General features: G+C 29.5%; 1 protein-coding gene across 1 annotated transcript in view; it reads left to right on the forward strand.

Annotated features, from left to right (window-relative positions):
* Positions 1–16,443, forward strand: part of SPoCk (secretory pathway calcium atpase) — a 74,587-nt gene that overhangs the window by 40,473 nt on the left and 17,671 nt on the right. The window contains 8 exon segments of the mRNA XM_076468992.1: positions 37–134; positions 628–729; positions 4,869–4,930; positions 4,932–4,956; positions 5,436–5,540; positions 6,340–6,496; positions 12,334–12,504; positions 14,391–14,539. Coding sequence (XP_076325107.1) covers positions 37–134; positions 628–729; positions 4,869–4,930; positions 4,932–4,956; positions 5,436–5,540; positions 6,340–6,496; positions 12,334–12,504; positions 14,391–14,539 — 869 coding nt within the window.

Below are 16,443 nucleotides of genomic sequence, written 5' to 3' on the forward strand. Positions count from 1 at the left end.
TAAAAATATTAATGTTTTTTATTTGGTATTTTACAGGCTGTGTAAATATTGTTTGCTCAGATAAGACTGGAACATTAACAAAGAATGAGATGACTGTAACAGAAGTCGTGACATCAGAATTATATCATGTTGAGGTGGGAAATTATGTAAACTGTTTTGTAAAAAATACTAAAATTTTGTTTCTTTAAATCGAGTTTGTTGACTTTAAGCCTTGAAGTACTGATGAAATATTATTACTATTTTAATCAGATTTTTTAAACTATTTATGCAAAAGATGCTTGTTAATTTATGATTTTGATGATAATAGTCTCAAATAATTGCAAACGACATAAAAACTTTTGTATAAGTGAAAACAAAATTACTGAAGTTTCATATGTGTATTATAAAAATAAATGCTCTTCTTGTCAGCTCTTTACATTAACTGTTGTTATGCGAAAAAAATTGTCCAATATTCTGCTTTAAGTAAAAGTAGTAAATGATATAAAATGAAGTTTTCAATTTTAGGAGAAAGAAAAGCAAGTTTTAAGCTATAGTTTAATATTTACTGATATGTAAAGTGTATATATGGATGTATCATACAAATCTGAATTCACAAAAAGTAAGTTGCTGTCTTGTTGTTTGTTTCAGGTCACTGGAGTTGGATACAACTCAGAGGGTAATTTCAATTTTACAGCACAAGATCAGAGGGATTATCTTTGTCAGGAAAATTCTGTGAAGAGGTTGCTTGAGGTAAGATTTATCATAGCATCAAAAAGTTTTCCTGTTTGGATTGTTAGTCTGTCACAGGAATTGTCTGTTCTCAGCTTTCATGGTTTGGTTTGATCTTTATCATTGCAGTGGCAGGTTACAGTGTATTATAGAACACTTGTTCAGTGCAATATTTGTGTGTCTAGGCTACTAATAGGGCTGAGCTATTTAATTGATTATTCAATATAATCAGTTACCTATGAGGAGCAATTATGACAATTAATTTGTCATTTTGATTAGATAAATATTGAAATAATCAAAAACATTAACTCTGATTAACAGATTTAATCGTAATTTCAGTCACTCAGTTAGTGTGACATAAACTAATTGATTGATTGAAATTATGATCAAATCAGTTAATAAGAATTAATGTTTTTGATTATTTCAATATTTAACTAATGAAAAGGACAATTGTCACTGAAATGCTGAACTAAACAAAATTACTGTTTCAAGTTATTACTGCTTCTGATTATTCTGACAATTGATGAAGTGAAGTTATGATTAAATCAATTGCTATGAAAATGAGCAAGAAATCAAAATTAGGGTTTTTGGTTTGTTATTCTTATTATTCCAACTCTTTATATGATTGAAGTATTGCTGTTACATTTGTTGTTAAGTGCAGAGCTACGTAATGAGTGATCAATAATTTCGTTTTTAACGTTTCCTCAGTGATATAGATGCTAAAGATCTTGGATGGTTTAAAAATGTAATGATAGAAATGTTATTTAGCTTTAATGTGTAGTTTGTTTCTTATAAATTTGTTACATTTTGTTACACAACATTTGGAGATGTCTTGTGTATTCTCATAGTTTGGTGTAATTTATTATTTAAGTAATTTGTGACTGTAATAATATTACTTTTGTAAATAAGAAGTTGCTCTTTCACCAATAAACAGATAACATTTTGACCTTCCTAGAGTTTGCAATTGACCATTGGCAGGTACAAGTCTTAGGGACGAGAGTATAAATGGCTACAGAATTGTAGGGGTGCTCTGAGATACATTTTTATTTCAAGTGGGTTTCTTATCATCAAGAATAGGTTGCTCTTAAATTTTTAAGGAGGTTAATTATATTAGTTATTTTCTGTAAAAATGTAAACATGTTTCTCCCTTTGATTTCTTCATTTTGTGACCTATTTACTGCTCTTTCCTTTTTAAAGCAAATAAAATATCTAAACTGGTGTCAAATATTTTCTTGGAATAACTGGTAAGATTGATTTCAGAAAGCAATTTAGAAAATGCTTTTAAGACAAATGTTATTGTACTCAGATATTATTTCTGTATTTATCTGACAAGTTGTGACATGTGAATAAATTAATTTTCAGATATTAACTACTTCCACATGGAACAGATGCATTTTATCCAATTTGTAACTGTCAAAGTAACCATGAAATTGGTCATACAATAATTTTCAATGATCTGTGTTCCTTCACAAAATTTTGTAAATTATGAGTAAATACTAGAAGTCTTTTGTACAAAAATAAATAAGGTTTTTAAACGTTTTTCTAAAATGTTCTCTGTAAAAATATGGAATCAAAAACTATTTCAAAATGCTGACTGCTTTGAATGCAAAATGATTTTATGTTAATATTTAATGTATTTTTCTTCCTCTGAGAAATTTTCATGTTTCATTTGTATAATTTCTAAAACCTCCATAATAGATGTTATTTTTCAACCCTAACTCTCTTTGAGGTAGGTAAATTTGACCAACCTCATAACCACCATAAAATGAATCTGTATTACCCTTTTATATTTCCAGAATGACTGTAAGTTTTAACAGAAAATCACAACTGTTTACCTTAAATAGATTAAAATTCATAACAACTATTTCTACTTAAATTATATTGTTTTACTGCCCTTTAAACCATGTCTGACTGGTAATTCTGCTACACAAGTGTAAATCTCTTGCAAATGTACAGCTTGCTATTACTCTACCAAATTACATAATACACAAGCAGCTGATGAACTGCTTGCAAACTATACTTCATGAAAAATATATTTTTTTCTTTCTTTATGTTACCTAAAAAAGTAGATTTACTATCATAGAAATCAGGACAGCTATCTAAGTCACTCTTCATCAGTTGCATGTACTAAAATCTTAAATGAAATAGCACATCTAGCATTAAATCTAATATTTGTAATTTTAATGAGAGCTATGAGACATTGGCCAGAATATTCACTATGTACAATTCCATGTTTCTGGGTCTCATCATTAAGCTACAGTTTGTAAGCAGATCATCACACCTGAGAAAGCAAAACACTGGCTCTAATTGTGTTAGCAGAGCAGATCATAATGGAGAATAATGAATATTATGTTCAGTGTAAACTTTGTATTGGTAGGCAGGCCTGACTCTGACACTAAATTGGAGAATGCATTATATTTCTATATATTTGGATATAGCTATATATGTGTTTGAGTCTGACTGTTAGACCAAGTTTGGATGCAGCTAAGTAGTTAGCATTGTAAATTTGAATCTGAGGATCCTCATAAATGTATCATTGCTTAAAAGACTAGTTAAGACTTACAGTGTGTTATATATGTGTTGATCAAATAGTGAGTGTTGTTTACTAGCTACCTTTCCTATAGTTTAGAGGTTAGCTTGATGTTTGGATTTGATCCATTCATAATAATTTAGAGAGAGCTACGAATGTCCTATCATGTTATGACAGTTTTGCATTGCTTGCATTGTCATTGGAATCCAGAAGTAGTTTGAGACAATAGGGGCAAAAGGAAAAGTAGTGTTATCTGTCAGTCAGTCAGTAGACACTAAAAGGACATCATATAAGGGATGCTTAACATGTGCATGTCAGGAATCATGAAAAGAATTATGTAGTCCATAGGCCTATAACACAGCATGACATAAAAACTTCAAAAGTAAGAAATAAAAATAGTTGTTTTTAATTTTTGTTTTATCTGCTCTTAAAACAGAACACTTTCAGGGCCCTGTATAAGCACCTCTAGCCATACAGTGACTAGTCTTTCTAAATCAAATAATTGAAGGAAATGCATGTAATGTAAAGTCTGTTTACGTGACACCAGAAAAATTGGATACTCATATGGACATGCAACTTGTATGTTTGTTTATTTACAACTTGTCCCTATCTGTTTATTGGAAATACCTTTTCAGTTTAGGAAAATGTTAATTTCATACATTAGCGATATAGGTGGATTAAAATACAAAGGTGAAAAGACCTAAGAGGTTTCTGTGTATTGATGTTATAAATATGTTACTACATCTATACAAAAGTAAAAGAATCATAGGCACACTTTTGTATTTACTCCTAAGTTGTATAATATTGTGAACACAGAAAAAATGAAGTAGGCATGGACCAGATATTAGATATGCCCCTTATGAGGTTGTGCAGAAGAAGCTTTATTACATCATGCTAATTTCTGTCTTTTTTCTCACTTTTTGGTGCACCCATTCCTACTCTTTCAATTTTTAAAAATGTTTTTACACTTGTTTATGAACTTTTTCCATGCAGTGTGACAATCTTATGCGTCTTTCATTTATTTGTATTGATATCCTAGGTGTATATCATAAGCTTGGGTGTGCACCATAACATTATAATATGTGCATATAATGGTGCATGCGTGTTTGGTGTGCATGCTATTCACATACGTATGCATTGTGGGTGTGTGTTGTGCATTGTAGTGTAAAATGTCATTTGGGTGATGTAGTGCAGGTTGTAGTTATGTGCATATACTGATGGTTGATAAATTAGTTAATTAGTTTAGCTACTGTACACTAGTATGTGGTCCATGTGCTGTTTTATTTGGTGCAGTTATGACTATAGTAAGTCTGTGTGTTATACTGCTAGAAGTATTCAACAGTGTCAGTGAGATTAAGAAACTTGTGATTTTAGTGTTTTTATATCTTCACTGCTGACTTTCTCAAGCAGTTCTATGACTTGTAATTTTGTATGCAGTTTGTTTACCAGCTAAAAGTCTCTCAAATACTTTTGACGATTTAATAATTGGCTATTAAAGGTGTATATAAGTAAATAGTTTACATACATTCATACTATAAGTACTACTTTACTTACGGTAACATGTGGTAATGTTACTGTGAACTATTAAATAAGTGGAATTTTTTTAAAATGAGTGTATATGCATTTTCAGGTTGGATGTGTATGCAACAATGCAACAATTATTGGAACTCAGTTAAGAGGCCAACCAACTGAGGGCAATAATTGCTGCTGCTCAAAAGGTAAATATTTTAATTAATATTTTCAGAATGCAAGTAATTTTTATTAAGGAATTTCAAGTAATATTTGGATGAAATGTGATTAACAAATGAAATTGACAGTGAATACATTTTTTGTGTTCACGAATATTATATTTAAAATACTAACACCATAAGTTTGTAAAAGCTCTACAGTTGTTACTTTATCCATTTTCAGTGAATTTGGTGTGATAACAAGTTTTTCTACAGTTGTAACTAGTTTTCAAATATGAACTTGTTAAGTATGTTGTATGGCATAATTTTCTTAAAGTAAACAATTTTTATATAAAATCATTTGTAAGTCATACTGGCTTTTTATGTTTTATTTTAATCTTTTGATGTTACTAATGTTCAAAGAATACCTGTGTGTGTGGGTGCACATGTGGAATTGTTTTACATTTTAAGTTTTTGTTGATTTATATTTTTTGTGAAAACAGTGGCTGAAAATATTGTTTCATTTGCAGCTAAATATGTTTAGTGTTAGAGACTGTTATCACAGAGTACAAGAGTTCCCATTCAGTTCAGAACAAAAGATCATGGTGGTAAAGTGTAAACAAAAATTTGATCTGGTGAGTTTTGGAAAAAAAAAGAGAGAGAGAGAGATCATGCTTGGGAAATATGCAGGAGCTTGATGAAGGAAATATATAAAAAAAATACATGTTTGTGAAGTGTACTAAGATTGATTAGGTAAACAGAATAAAATATCATTGTGGTAAAGTCTGTATGGAAGTTTGATCATGCAATCTTAGAACCAAAGATCATAGTGATGAATTATAGAGCTCAGAACAAAAGATGTTGGTGGTGAAGTATATACTGAAGAATTATCAAGTACATTTCGAACTATAAATCTTAATCTGAAGTATGCATAAAAAATGTGATTGAAAAAATGTGTTTTACTCAAGTCTGAAAGTGTAAAAAAATGACAGTGAATTGTGTGTTTGAATATCATTGAGCAATATTTGAATAGACATTTATAGTGGTAAGATATTTACCAATGTTTCACTGTGTTTATATTTTAACGTGAATTGAAATGGTCTTAAAAGTAAATGAACATATTAAAAGTTGCATGTTATAATAAAAAGTAATGTATTGGACCAATTTGTTTAGATAAAAGTTGATTTATTTTTAAAGAGATTTTAATTTGAAATAATATTTTATATATCACAATAATAATGTCAAAATAATGTTTTTTATTTTAAATTAATACAAGTGAGAGTAACTTACTGTTCTTTTATCCATATAATTTAAGATTACTGAAAACATTTAGCCTTAGAAAGAAATAAAATGTATTTTTTTTCATTCTGTAAATTAGTGATTGTTAGTCAAGTTGATATGCAGGGAATTTTAATTTTAAATTGATTTCAACAGGGACAGGAAGAAAAATATTTTGTGAAAGGAGCTCTTGAAAGAGTTTTATCACATTGTGCTTATTATAGTGATAATGGTGAAAATGTGTTTTTAAGTAAGGAAATTGAAACCAAGTACATTCAGGCAGCACAATACATGGGAAGGAAGGGCTTAAGAGGTCAGTAAACTTGTATTAACTATATATATTATTTAACAGGATTATCTTTTTTATGTATGAAAAAAGGTAAAATGTTGAAATGCTTATAAATAGTGAAACTGTTCATGCTTGAAAGGAAAATGTTTTTTAAATTTTACTTGATCTTTGTTTTACCATTGTTTTTCATAAGCAGAACTATTACAATGCTAATTCTGTATGATACTCTTTAAGTACTTTAGACCTGAAGATATGCTGGTTTTTAGTGTAATAGACTTTGGTCTTAGGTTCAGAACATGGTGTTAGTAGATGTACATGACGCTTTCAGTCATAGGTTCTCTGGTTCTGTATAAGAGTAGCATTCACTCTTTGTTAAGAGAAGATACTTCATGTAGTTGGTTCTACTGACTAATTGCTTTCCCTCTGGTTTACAGTTTAAAATTAGTGATGCTGTATACTTGAATTACAGAGATTTGTTGATTAAGTTGTTTAGTTTCTTATATGCATAAGGTGTCATTCAGGTAAATAAACAATTTTTTTTATTGAAAGATATTTTTTGTAGGGTTCTTTTAAAGCCAAATGCAAACTTCTTTGCAATATTTTGGTTGAGTGTTGATGAATTTGAAAGGGTTATTTTAAACAAAGGATATACTTTGCAAAGGAGAATAGTGACCAGTGTTCTCTTTTATCCCTGTGGGTCAAAGTGAGCATGCCACAATTTTTTACTGAGTACCATTCAGCATGTTATAATAATATCATGTCAGTGTTATCAGCTACTCATTTTAACCTACATTGCTGATTTAGCAACATTTCATGACAGAGGAGAAAAATTAATGTATGGGGAACTGAAAAAAAATGTAAATTGCATTTCAAAGACCATAGAACTTGTGCAACTTCAATCTGTAAACTCTTCATTGAACAAAATTAGTTCTATTATTCACATGAAAATCAACTTGCATTCTAATTAGACAGTGTATCAGTTGAATTGATGTTATGAATTCAAAGACATATCTTGAACACACATACTTTTGTGACACATCTTATTTTTTCTGTATAGCAGATTTATTCATTTTACCAAAAATTGTCACACTTTATACAGCTACAATTAGTAAATTCAGAAATATAGTCACCATCTCTTCTCCAAAAGGGGTTGATCGAAAGGATTGACTCTGTATGCAATCAGTTAACTCTCTCCTTACATGTTCAGTTGAATCAACCAAGTTTGATCCTAAATTAAACTTCATAGTTTCTATACTTTAACTTCTGATATGTTTGTGTATCTTCACAAAATTTTGCAATCTACAAGTAGTTGTTAAAAGTCATTTGTAGACAACAAAATCAGTTTGCAATGAAGAATTTTCTCTTAAAAAGTTTTCCAAGAATATATGGAGTCAAAAGTGACTGCTCTGAGTGCAAAGTTATTTTCATGTTAAAATTAAAAATACTTCATCTGAAAAATCTCAAATTTCATTTGCTTAATTTCTAAAACAGCTAAAATACATTTCAAATGTTTTTGGTAAAACTTTATATTTTATCTGTTATTTTCTCTACCATAACTCTGTTCCAGGTTGGTCAATTTGATTAACCTCGTAACCTTTCAGAAAACTAAAGTAAATCTAAATTGCATTTTTTTTCTCTAGAATGTTTTCAAATTCTAACATGAAACTACATATGTTTATCCCAAGTAGCTTTAAGTTTGTAGCAGTGTGCATCTATTTATTTAAATTTAATATTTTATTCCCTTTTGAGTTATATATAACTGTATTTCATGCCATATATAAGCTGCAAATAACTTAGCAAGTGTGGAGCTTGTATTATCCCTTCAAATCACAATGCACAAGCTGCTCATGAGTTGCCTGTGGGTGTACCTTGTGAAAATTTTATTACTATTCATTTTGCCTTATTTAAACTTAAGTTTCTGATTTTTATATTTTATTTACTTTGATAACAATAAGTAAAGAATATACCCGAGAAACAAGAAATAAAATACTAACTTGGGTTCTTTTGTTTTTTCTGTCAACTATGGATGACATTTAACTTCTTTGATACTGATGGTACTACTGCACTAGATAAGTATTGATTTATTTCTATACTGTGCCAAATAACACTGAATAATCACATGCAAAATGTAGCCAGTGTATCAAAACTATGAAATTTTTTGTTTGTTTTCTAACTATGGGACAAGAGCCATTCAATATTTAGCTAGGCTTGTCAGTATGTTTCCCATGAATGTCAGATGTTAAGGTTGCTTTTACAATTGTCAATAAAGGCTTTTAGTTATATTTCTTTATAGTATTAATATATAATGTTGTTGGGCTTAGAATTCTTCTGCAGTAGGTGTCAGTGACTTGTTGGTGATAAATTCAAAGATAAAAGGGCAGCACACTCTCAACTTATTTTCAAAATACTATATATATTTGAGATAGTTAAATATATGTACAACAAATTATTTACACTATAGAGATAATACTTCAAAATATTCTCTGTTCCAATTATCAAAGTGCCCTCAAGTTGATCCAGTTGCTTTAGAACTACTCTTTGTTGGAATAAATTATTCTTCTTGCCTCTTTTTCTATTGTTAGTCTTACTCTAATGTATTAAATGTTAGGCCTGTCATTTCTACCACAGTTACCATCATGCTGAACTTTTGCATGGTCATAACTTTACCCTCTTCTGCTCACACTGCTGATATATATAAATCATCTGTTCACCATCATTGAGTTACAAACTACAAATTCCAATAAACTGCTCTTAATTCTTATAATAAAAAACAACAACTAAACCATAAAATATTCATTTACAAAATAATCTAAGTATTAACATCTACACTAAACGATCTTTTATATCTGGACAATGGGAACAAAGTTTGAACTGGAAATGAAATGCACAATTCTCTATACAGAAAACATAATCTGTCATTTGTAGATTAAAATCTTGCCATTCTGTTGGTTATAATCAATATATTATTAAGTGTTATAGAGAACTGTTGGCAATTTCTGAAAACGAGGATGGGCTATGTGGGTGTGGTAAGAGGGGGTGTGATTTTCTATTTGATCTCTCTAAATCCACAAATTTAAGGCTATGAAAATTATGCTTTGCCTGAGTGATGATGAGTAATTTACATTAAATTTCAATACTTATTGGAGGGTTTGTAAATAAATTAGGGAAAAGAGTGATGGCTAGAAGGAAAATGTCACAATTTTCATAAAAGGGGAAATTTAAGATTTGTTTTTCTATTGCCATATAAAGTTATGAACTTAAAATTAAAACTTGTGTAACATTAAAATTGAGATTAATAGCTAAATTTTTATGAAAAATGTATTTGTATACCATAATAAGTAAGTAGCTTAATAAACTTTTGAATCTAACTCACTAAATCTCTGTGACATATGCAGAAATGATGATTGTAGAGAAAAAGTTAACCTAGTTGAGATATGTAGGAGTCAAAGGTCATGTCACCATTTTATAAACTTGCATTCAAAATTCAGTAATGTTGAGAAAATCCACTTGTAGAGAAAAATATACATGTAAAAATGGCTCATTTGGGTTGAGAAAATTTATGCATTCAAAATTGTTTTAATAGCTCTTTTATGGATGTATATCAATATATTTGGTGTCATATTATAGATTATAATTGGAGTTTTAATGTTATGCATTATTTAATTTTTAATTTGAAAGTAAGTATAAAATAAACTAAATATCAATTTTTAGTATGTCACCTCTGGGTTTGCTATGATTACATTTTAAATATCAATTTTTAGTATGTCACCTCTGGGTTTGCTATGATTACATTTGTGATATCCCTAGTACAAGGTTTATAGTTTGATAGAATTATAAACTCAAATGCTCAACATTAGCAAGATAGAATATAAAATAAGAACCTTCTACACTTTTCTACTTGCTGAGATATAGTATTTATCAAATCCACTATAATGGACTGTTTGAGAAGATTCATTTTCCTATATCTACTTTTCTATACTTATAGGTGCAGATAGCCTAGTTGCTTTGTGCCATAAAATGCCAACTATACTTATAAGTTTATAACAGCTCAAATGATCTACATTTTCTCTACATAATTCTGTAAGCACTTTCAAGTTATTTACAAGAGAAAAACTCATATTGTTGGAGTGTGTGAACAGAAATTAGATTTTTTAGATCTAAATATAACAGTTAGGAAGCCTGGTAAATTACAAGAGGTTGTTGTAGTATTAATGTAATCATTTATAATTTTTTGGTATTTAAAAATGCATCTATAAAATCTACAAAAATTACTTCTTCATCCACTGTGAATTAAGACAAGGCTCACGATGATAATTAGCAAGTACAACTCATGAATGCAGTGAAAATCTTCAAAACGTTATATGTAGGGGATGTCATTATTTTTTGAATATTTCATATTCACTTCTATACTCAAAAGAAAACTAACTGAACTTTAAATATTTCTTTTTCAATGGTTTTGTATGTATATATGTTTTGAGTGTGTGTGTGTTAAAAAAAATAGCTTCAAAACTATTATTATATTAATTACATTAGTTGTAAATGGGCAGTTATAATTAGTACTATAAAACAGTCATAAATTTAATATGAATTAAGCCTTAAAATAATTTTAATTTCAAAATTTCATTGTTGTTTTTCCAGCTATATCCTTGAAGTCATGATGGAAATTGTTTGTTATAACACTCAAAAGTGTTGGGGATATCCCATCTATTAGACAAAATTCTAATGCAGATGAAAAAAGAGTTAGCACTCATGAAAAATCAAATAAGTATGCAGAGTTGAGTGCTCATACCTAAAATATCTTAACTTTTGCAGCATTTCACTGTCTGCAGCCAGTTGTGGGAAAGCAGTTAGCTCAGCAATTTCTTTTAATATAAAAAGTAGGAAAAATAATAAGATCACCCAAAATTACTTCTACTGAAACTTTTTCAATTTATTCAATTAAAGTATTTCTAGAAAATTTGCTTAATTTGTAAAAGTGACTAGGGATCTATTATAATTAGTGGAAATTAATAATACTGTTGGTATTTATATACTCACTGAAGGGTGTTTCGTTTAAAGATCAAGTAAGATCTATAATACCTGGAATGTTCCAGGTGACTTCATGAAAGTTCAACAATTCTCATGAATATTTAGAAATCACACATTAGTTATAAATGAGAGAACTGGTGAGAAACAAGTTAGTGAGTTTAGTATTTGGATCGGTGTCAGTTATCACATATGCTCAGTTCTTTTATCAGTTAACTGTGAAATTGTGCAAGTAAATTTATTTTGTTTGTTTCATAGTAACACAAGTGTATTTGTCTTTAAATATTATTTGTAAACTTAGACCTATAAGTTTTAAAAGTTTACAAGTGAAGATAGCTGTAGAAATATTAAGGACAAAAATAAATATATTTATTATTGTTATGTGAAATGAACTTTGAATTATATTCATCAAATGACTTTAAAGATCCCACTCAAGAAATAAACAATGTTATAATAATACAATCACAGTTTTGTTTTTGTATCTGAACCTTTTTTGTCCTTCCAAAACTTGTTTCTTTCATGTCTGTACAGCTAAGAGCTCAAACAAGATAAAACATTGAATTTGGTACTATAGTATTTTAATAGTTTTATTATAACTATTTTGCTGTAAAGATGGCATTTTATTAACTCTGTTTTTGCTTCATAGGAACAGAAATATACTTTTGATAATTTTTAGATCTGTACACTTTTCATTGTAGAGAAATCTGATCATATTATCTCACAATTTATTGGATTGCTGACTCAATCAGGCTGTTTTTAAACTGTTGGTTAGAATAGAATTTAAGTTGATTTTTGAGATGGTATTAAAAGTTCTTGAATTACTTTAAAATTTCCAGTTTTAGCTATGGGAGCTGGCAGTAAAAAACATGAACTGACATTTTTTGGAATGGTTGGTATGTTTGATCCACCTCGATCAGGTGTCAGAGACTCCATTCAAATTCTCCACAGTAGTGGAGTATCCATTAAAATGTTAACAGGAGACTCAAAAGAAACAGCATGTGCTATAGGTATTTATACAGTATCTTTATTACAATTGATGATTGATATTTGTATGGTTTTAAGGTGCATGATGAAAACATTTCACTTTTTTGGAAACTACTAAACATGTTCTCACTGGTTTTTAAAAGTTGTACATTATGAAATTTCTGTTGAATAAGTAATACAATTCTCATTCAGTTTTTATAAGAATTAAGTATTATTTAGAGAGTAAATTTAAATATAATTTATTATTGACTCACTTATGTATATTTATGAAACTAACCACATTGTATTTAATTCAGAAGAAATTAGTGACTGGAAAAAATTAAAAAATCTAACTCAGTTATCAGTTTAATTAGTACAGGTTAAAACAGAATGAACATTTCAAAACGAGCACATTATCAAAGCTTGAAGTACTAAACTATGAAAGTGTGCAACTTGTTCACTCTGTCTCTTATATTCCATGTACAATTTATAAATTGTAAAGTGCCAATTAAAAATTTAATGTTCCAAATTGTTAAAAAAAAATGTAAAATAGTTAGACAAAAACAGTCAAACTAAATCAAAATATATGTAAAGTAAACATTACAGTAAGTATAAGATTAAAGTTATGTGATGTCAATCTTCTCAGTATGACTTTATTATTAAACAGCGTGGGTTATGAATGAATCTTCGTTCAATTTTCTTTCCTTTATTTACACACTGTACAACAATACTTAGCTGGAATTCAGAAAGTTGCTATGACATACACAGCTGCTTTATTTGAATTTATCTCTTGACTTTCAATATTTTAATATTTGACTTGAGCACTCCACACACTTTCCTTTATTTTGACTTTTTTCTTTCTAATTTTTGTAGAGATCAGTCATAATACAAGTTTAATATTTCTTTGCCAATTCATCCAAAGTTGCTGTAAATTTGTCTACAGGCTTATATCAAGACAATTTAGATGCCGTGATTCTAAAATACACTGTTCATTACATTGATTAGTTGTGTTGTCTGCCTGATGGTTTGCTTATGTGAATATGCTGTGTTTTGTAGGTGTGCACATTTAGTTACACAACAGTAACATCCTCTTTACTAACATATCAGGTAAAATTAACTTTAAAACACAAATGGTAAAAGTAACATAATTTTATTAAACCAGTGATAAAAACCTGCCATGTATTTTAACTCGTTAATATCTTCCTCAGTAGTTATGTAGCTTTCTAATACATTGAGACTTCTATTCAAATTGATAAACTTTATTTTTCTTGATCCACTTATGATTGAAATGCTAAAATTTCTGTTATATCATTACAGTCTTTCTTATGAATACCTTAATCTCTTGGTGTCCTATAGCTTTTACTATCAACTGAAAATAAGGATTTTTTAGGACGTGCTTCTCTTGGATTGACCATTTTCATGGTGAAACTTCTGTCATCAACAACTTTATATTTGTTTAAAACAGTTGTGCATTACAAAATATATATTATTTATCAGATAATGAATTTTTTTTATTACTGGTACTTATAATAATCAAAAATACCTCTTATTATTAATAATATGCAAGGTGGTCTTGCATTAAGTTTAAATGCTTGGCAAACTTTCACAGGCAGTGATTCATATGTTTGACATTCAAATAATGTTGTGTACTTGTGGGTAATAAACCCGAACAGTTTTATCTTAATAGTTATTTGATAACATACTAACTGCTACAGTACAATAAAGGTACTTACTGTGACAGTGTGAGATTCCATGATGTAGAATAGAGGCAAGACTTGAAAAAAAAAGTGGGTGGGTTCACCAGTTTGTTTGTTTTCTCTTAATAACCTTCTGTTGGTATATCACTGAAAAGTTTGAAATTGAAATATTACCACCATTATTGCAAAGAAATGTTGTGGATGAAATTTTCTTTTCTTTCTGTTTTTCCCAGGTGCTCGACTTGGTTTATATGCAACTGGGAGCGTTTCATTGTCTGGAGACGAGATGGATAACATGCATGATGGTCATTTAGAACACATCATCAACAGTGTGACAGTGTTCTATAGAGTCGGTCCAAGACATAAGCTTAAAATTGTTAAGGCAAGTTCTTTGGAAATGAAAGGTTTTGTTTTTGTAGTGGTTGTTGGTTTTTATTTAAGTTATGTGGTTTTATCTGATTGCTTATCTCTCCTTATTTTTAGTATTGCTAAGTTTAGAATTTTTGAAAAGCTGTTGGTATATAATTATAAATGTGTGCAACATTTGTCTGGATATATAGGAATAATTAGGCTGAATTCGGTAAAATAAATATATAATATTAATGAAACGTGTATGAAAATTCCATGTGTTATGCCATGATGAAATCTGGCAAAATTTAATTTTAAAAGATACCAGTTCAAAGGTTTATTGACCAGTAACTCAAGTAGCTGAAATAAATTTTATTGACCCCATGTCTGTCTGGAAAGATGGTAATAGGAGGATTACACACACATCATAAAAACGAACTAGATAGAAGGAATGCATAATAGTAGAAAACTTTGTTACTCTAGCTGTTCTTTAACCTGCTCACAATAAAACATAATGTTTTATGTAAACAAATATTATAAGACTATAGATATAACTCTACTTTGGACAGAAATCACTCTTATACCAGTTTCACTTGGTATTGTGAGGTATTATTAATAATTTATTTAACCCAAGTAACAGATTATAAAAATATTAGTGCATATTACTGAGGCTATTTAATTTTGTTTATACAGGATCTCAGATTTTTACGTAGGTAAAAATATATTCACTTTGCTAGAAGTTTTGATTATCTTAATGAATATTATCAACCAAGCTCCTATATTAATATATTAATGCATTCTGGATATCAAAAGGAAGATATTATTATATCTGGAAAACATAAATTGAAAAAAACATGTGTTTCAATATGTAAAGCTTTTATATTTCTAATCCTCATGCTTTTATATATGATCCTGCTTTGCAATAACTTAAAGAAATTCAATAAGTTCTAATCTTACAGTTGAAACACAAACAAAAATAGATGTAGAAAATGTTTTTATTGGTGATAATAAATTTAAGTTTTGAGGTTTTTGATAGAAAGAAACTGTTCTGCTGGGTGTTACTTTAAATGATAGTTGACTGTACATGTTTTAGAATACTGTTTTGTGAGTTAATACAAAAATTTTAAGCCATACAGACATGGAAGCATTGATTTATAATATTCTAGGATAATTGTACCATACTTGAGGATATTTATCTATACTGCACCATACATCAGGATGCTCACTCTGTGTCTTATTGTACTTTAGTTTTGTCTATATCATACCATACTTCACAACATTTAGTCTGTACTGTACCATGCTTCAGAACGTTTAGTCTGTACAATACCATGCTTCAGAACGTTTAGTCTGTACTGTACCATGCTTCAGAACGTTTAGTCTGTACTGTACCATGCTTCAGAACGTTTAGTCTGTACTGTACCATGCTTCAGAACGTTTAGTCTGTACTGTACCATGCTTCAGAACGTTTAGTCTGTACTGTACCATGCTTCAGAACGTTTAGTCTGTACTGTACCATGCTTCAGAACGTTTAGTCTGTACTGTACCATGCTTCAGAACGTTTAGTCTGTACTGTATCATGCTTCAGAACGTTTAGTCTGTACTGTACCATGCTTCAGAACGTTTAGTCTGTACTGTACCATGCTTCAGAACGTTTAGTCTGTACTGTACCATGCTTCAGAACGTTTAGTCTGTACTGTACCATGCTTTAGAACGTTTAGTCTGTATTGTACCATGCTTTAGAACGTTTAGTCTGTACTGTACCATGCTTTAGAACGTTTAGTCTGTACTGTACCATGCTTCAGAACGTTTAGTCTGTACTGTACCATGCTTCAGAACGTTTAGTCTGTACTGTACCATGCTTCAGAACGTTTAGTCTGTACTGTACCATGCTTCAGAACGTTTAGTCTGTACTGTACCATGCTTCAGAACGTTTAGTCT

The sequence above is a fragment of the Tachypleus tridentatus genome, chromosome 12 (assembly GCF_004210375.1).
Source record: "Tachypleus tridentatus isolate NWPU-2018 chromosome 12, ASM421037v1, whole genome shotgun sequence".
Classification (NCBI taxonomy): Eukaryota; Metazoa; Arthropoda; class Merostomata; order Xiphosura; family Limulidae; genus Tachypleus; species Tachypleus tridentatus.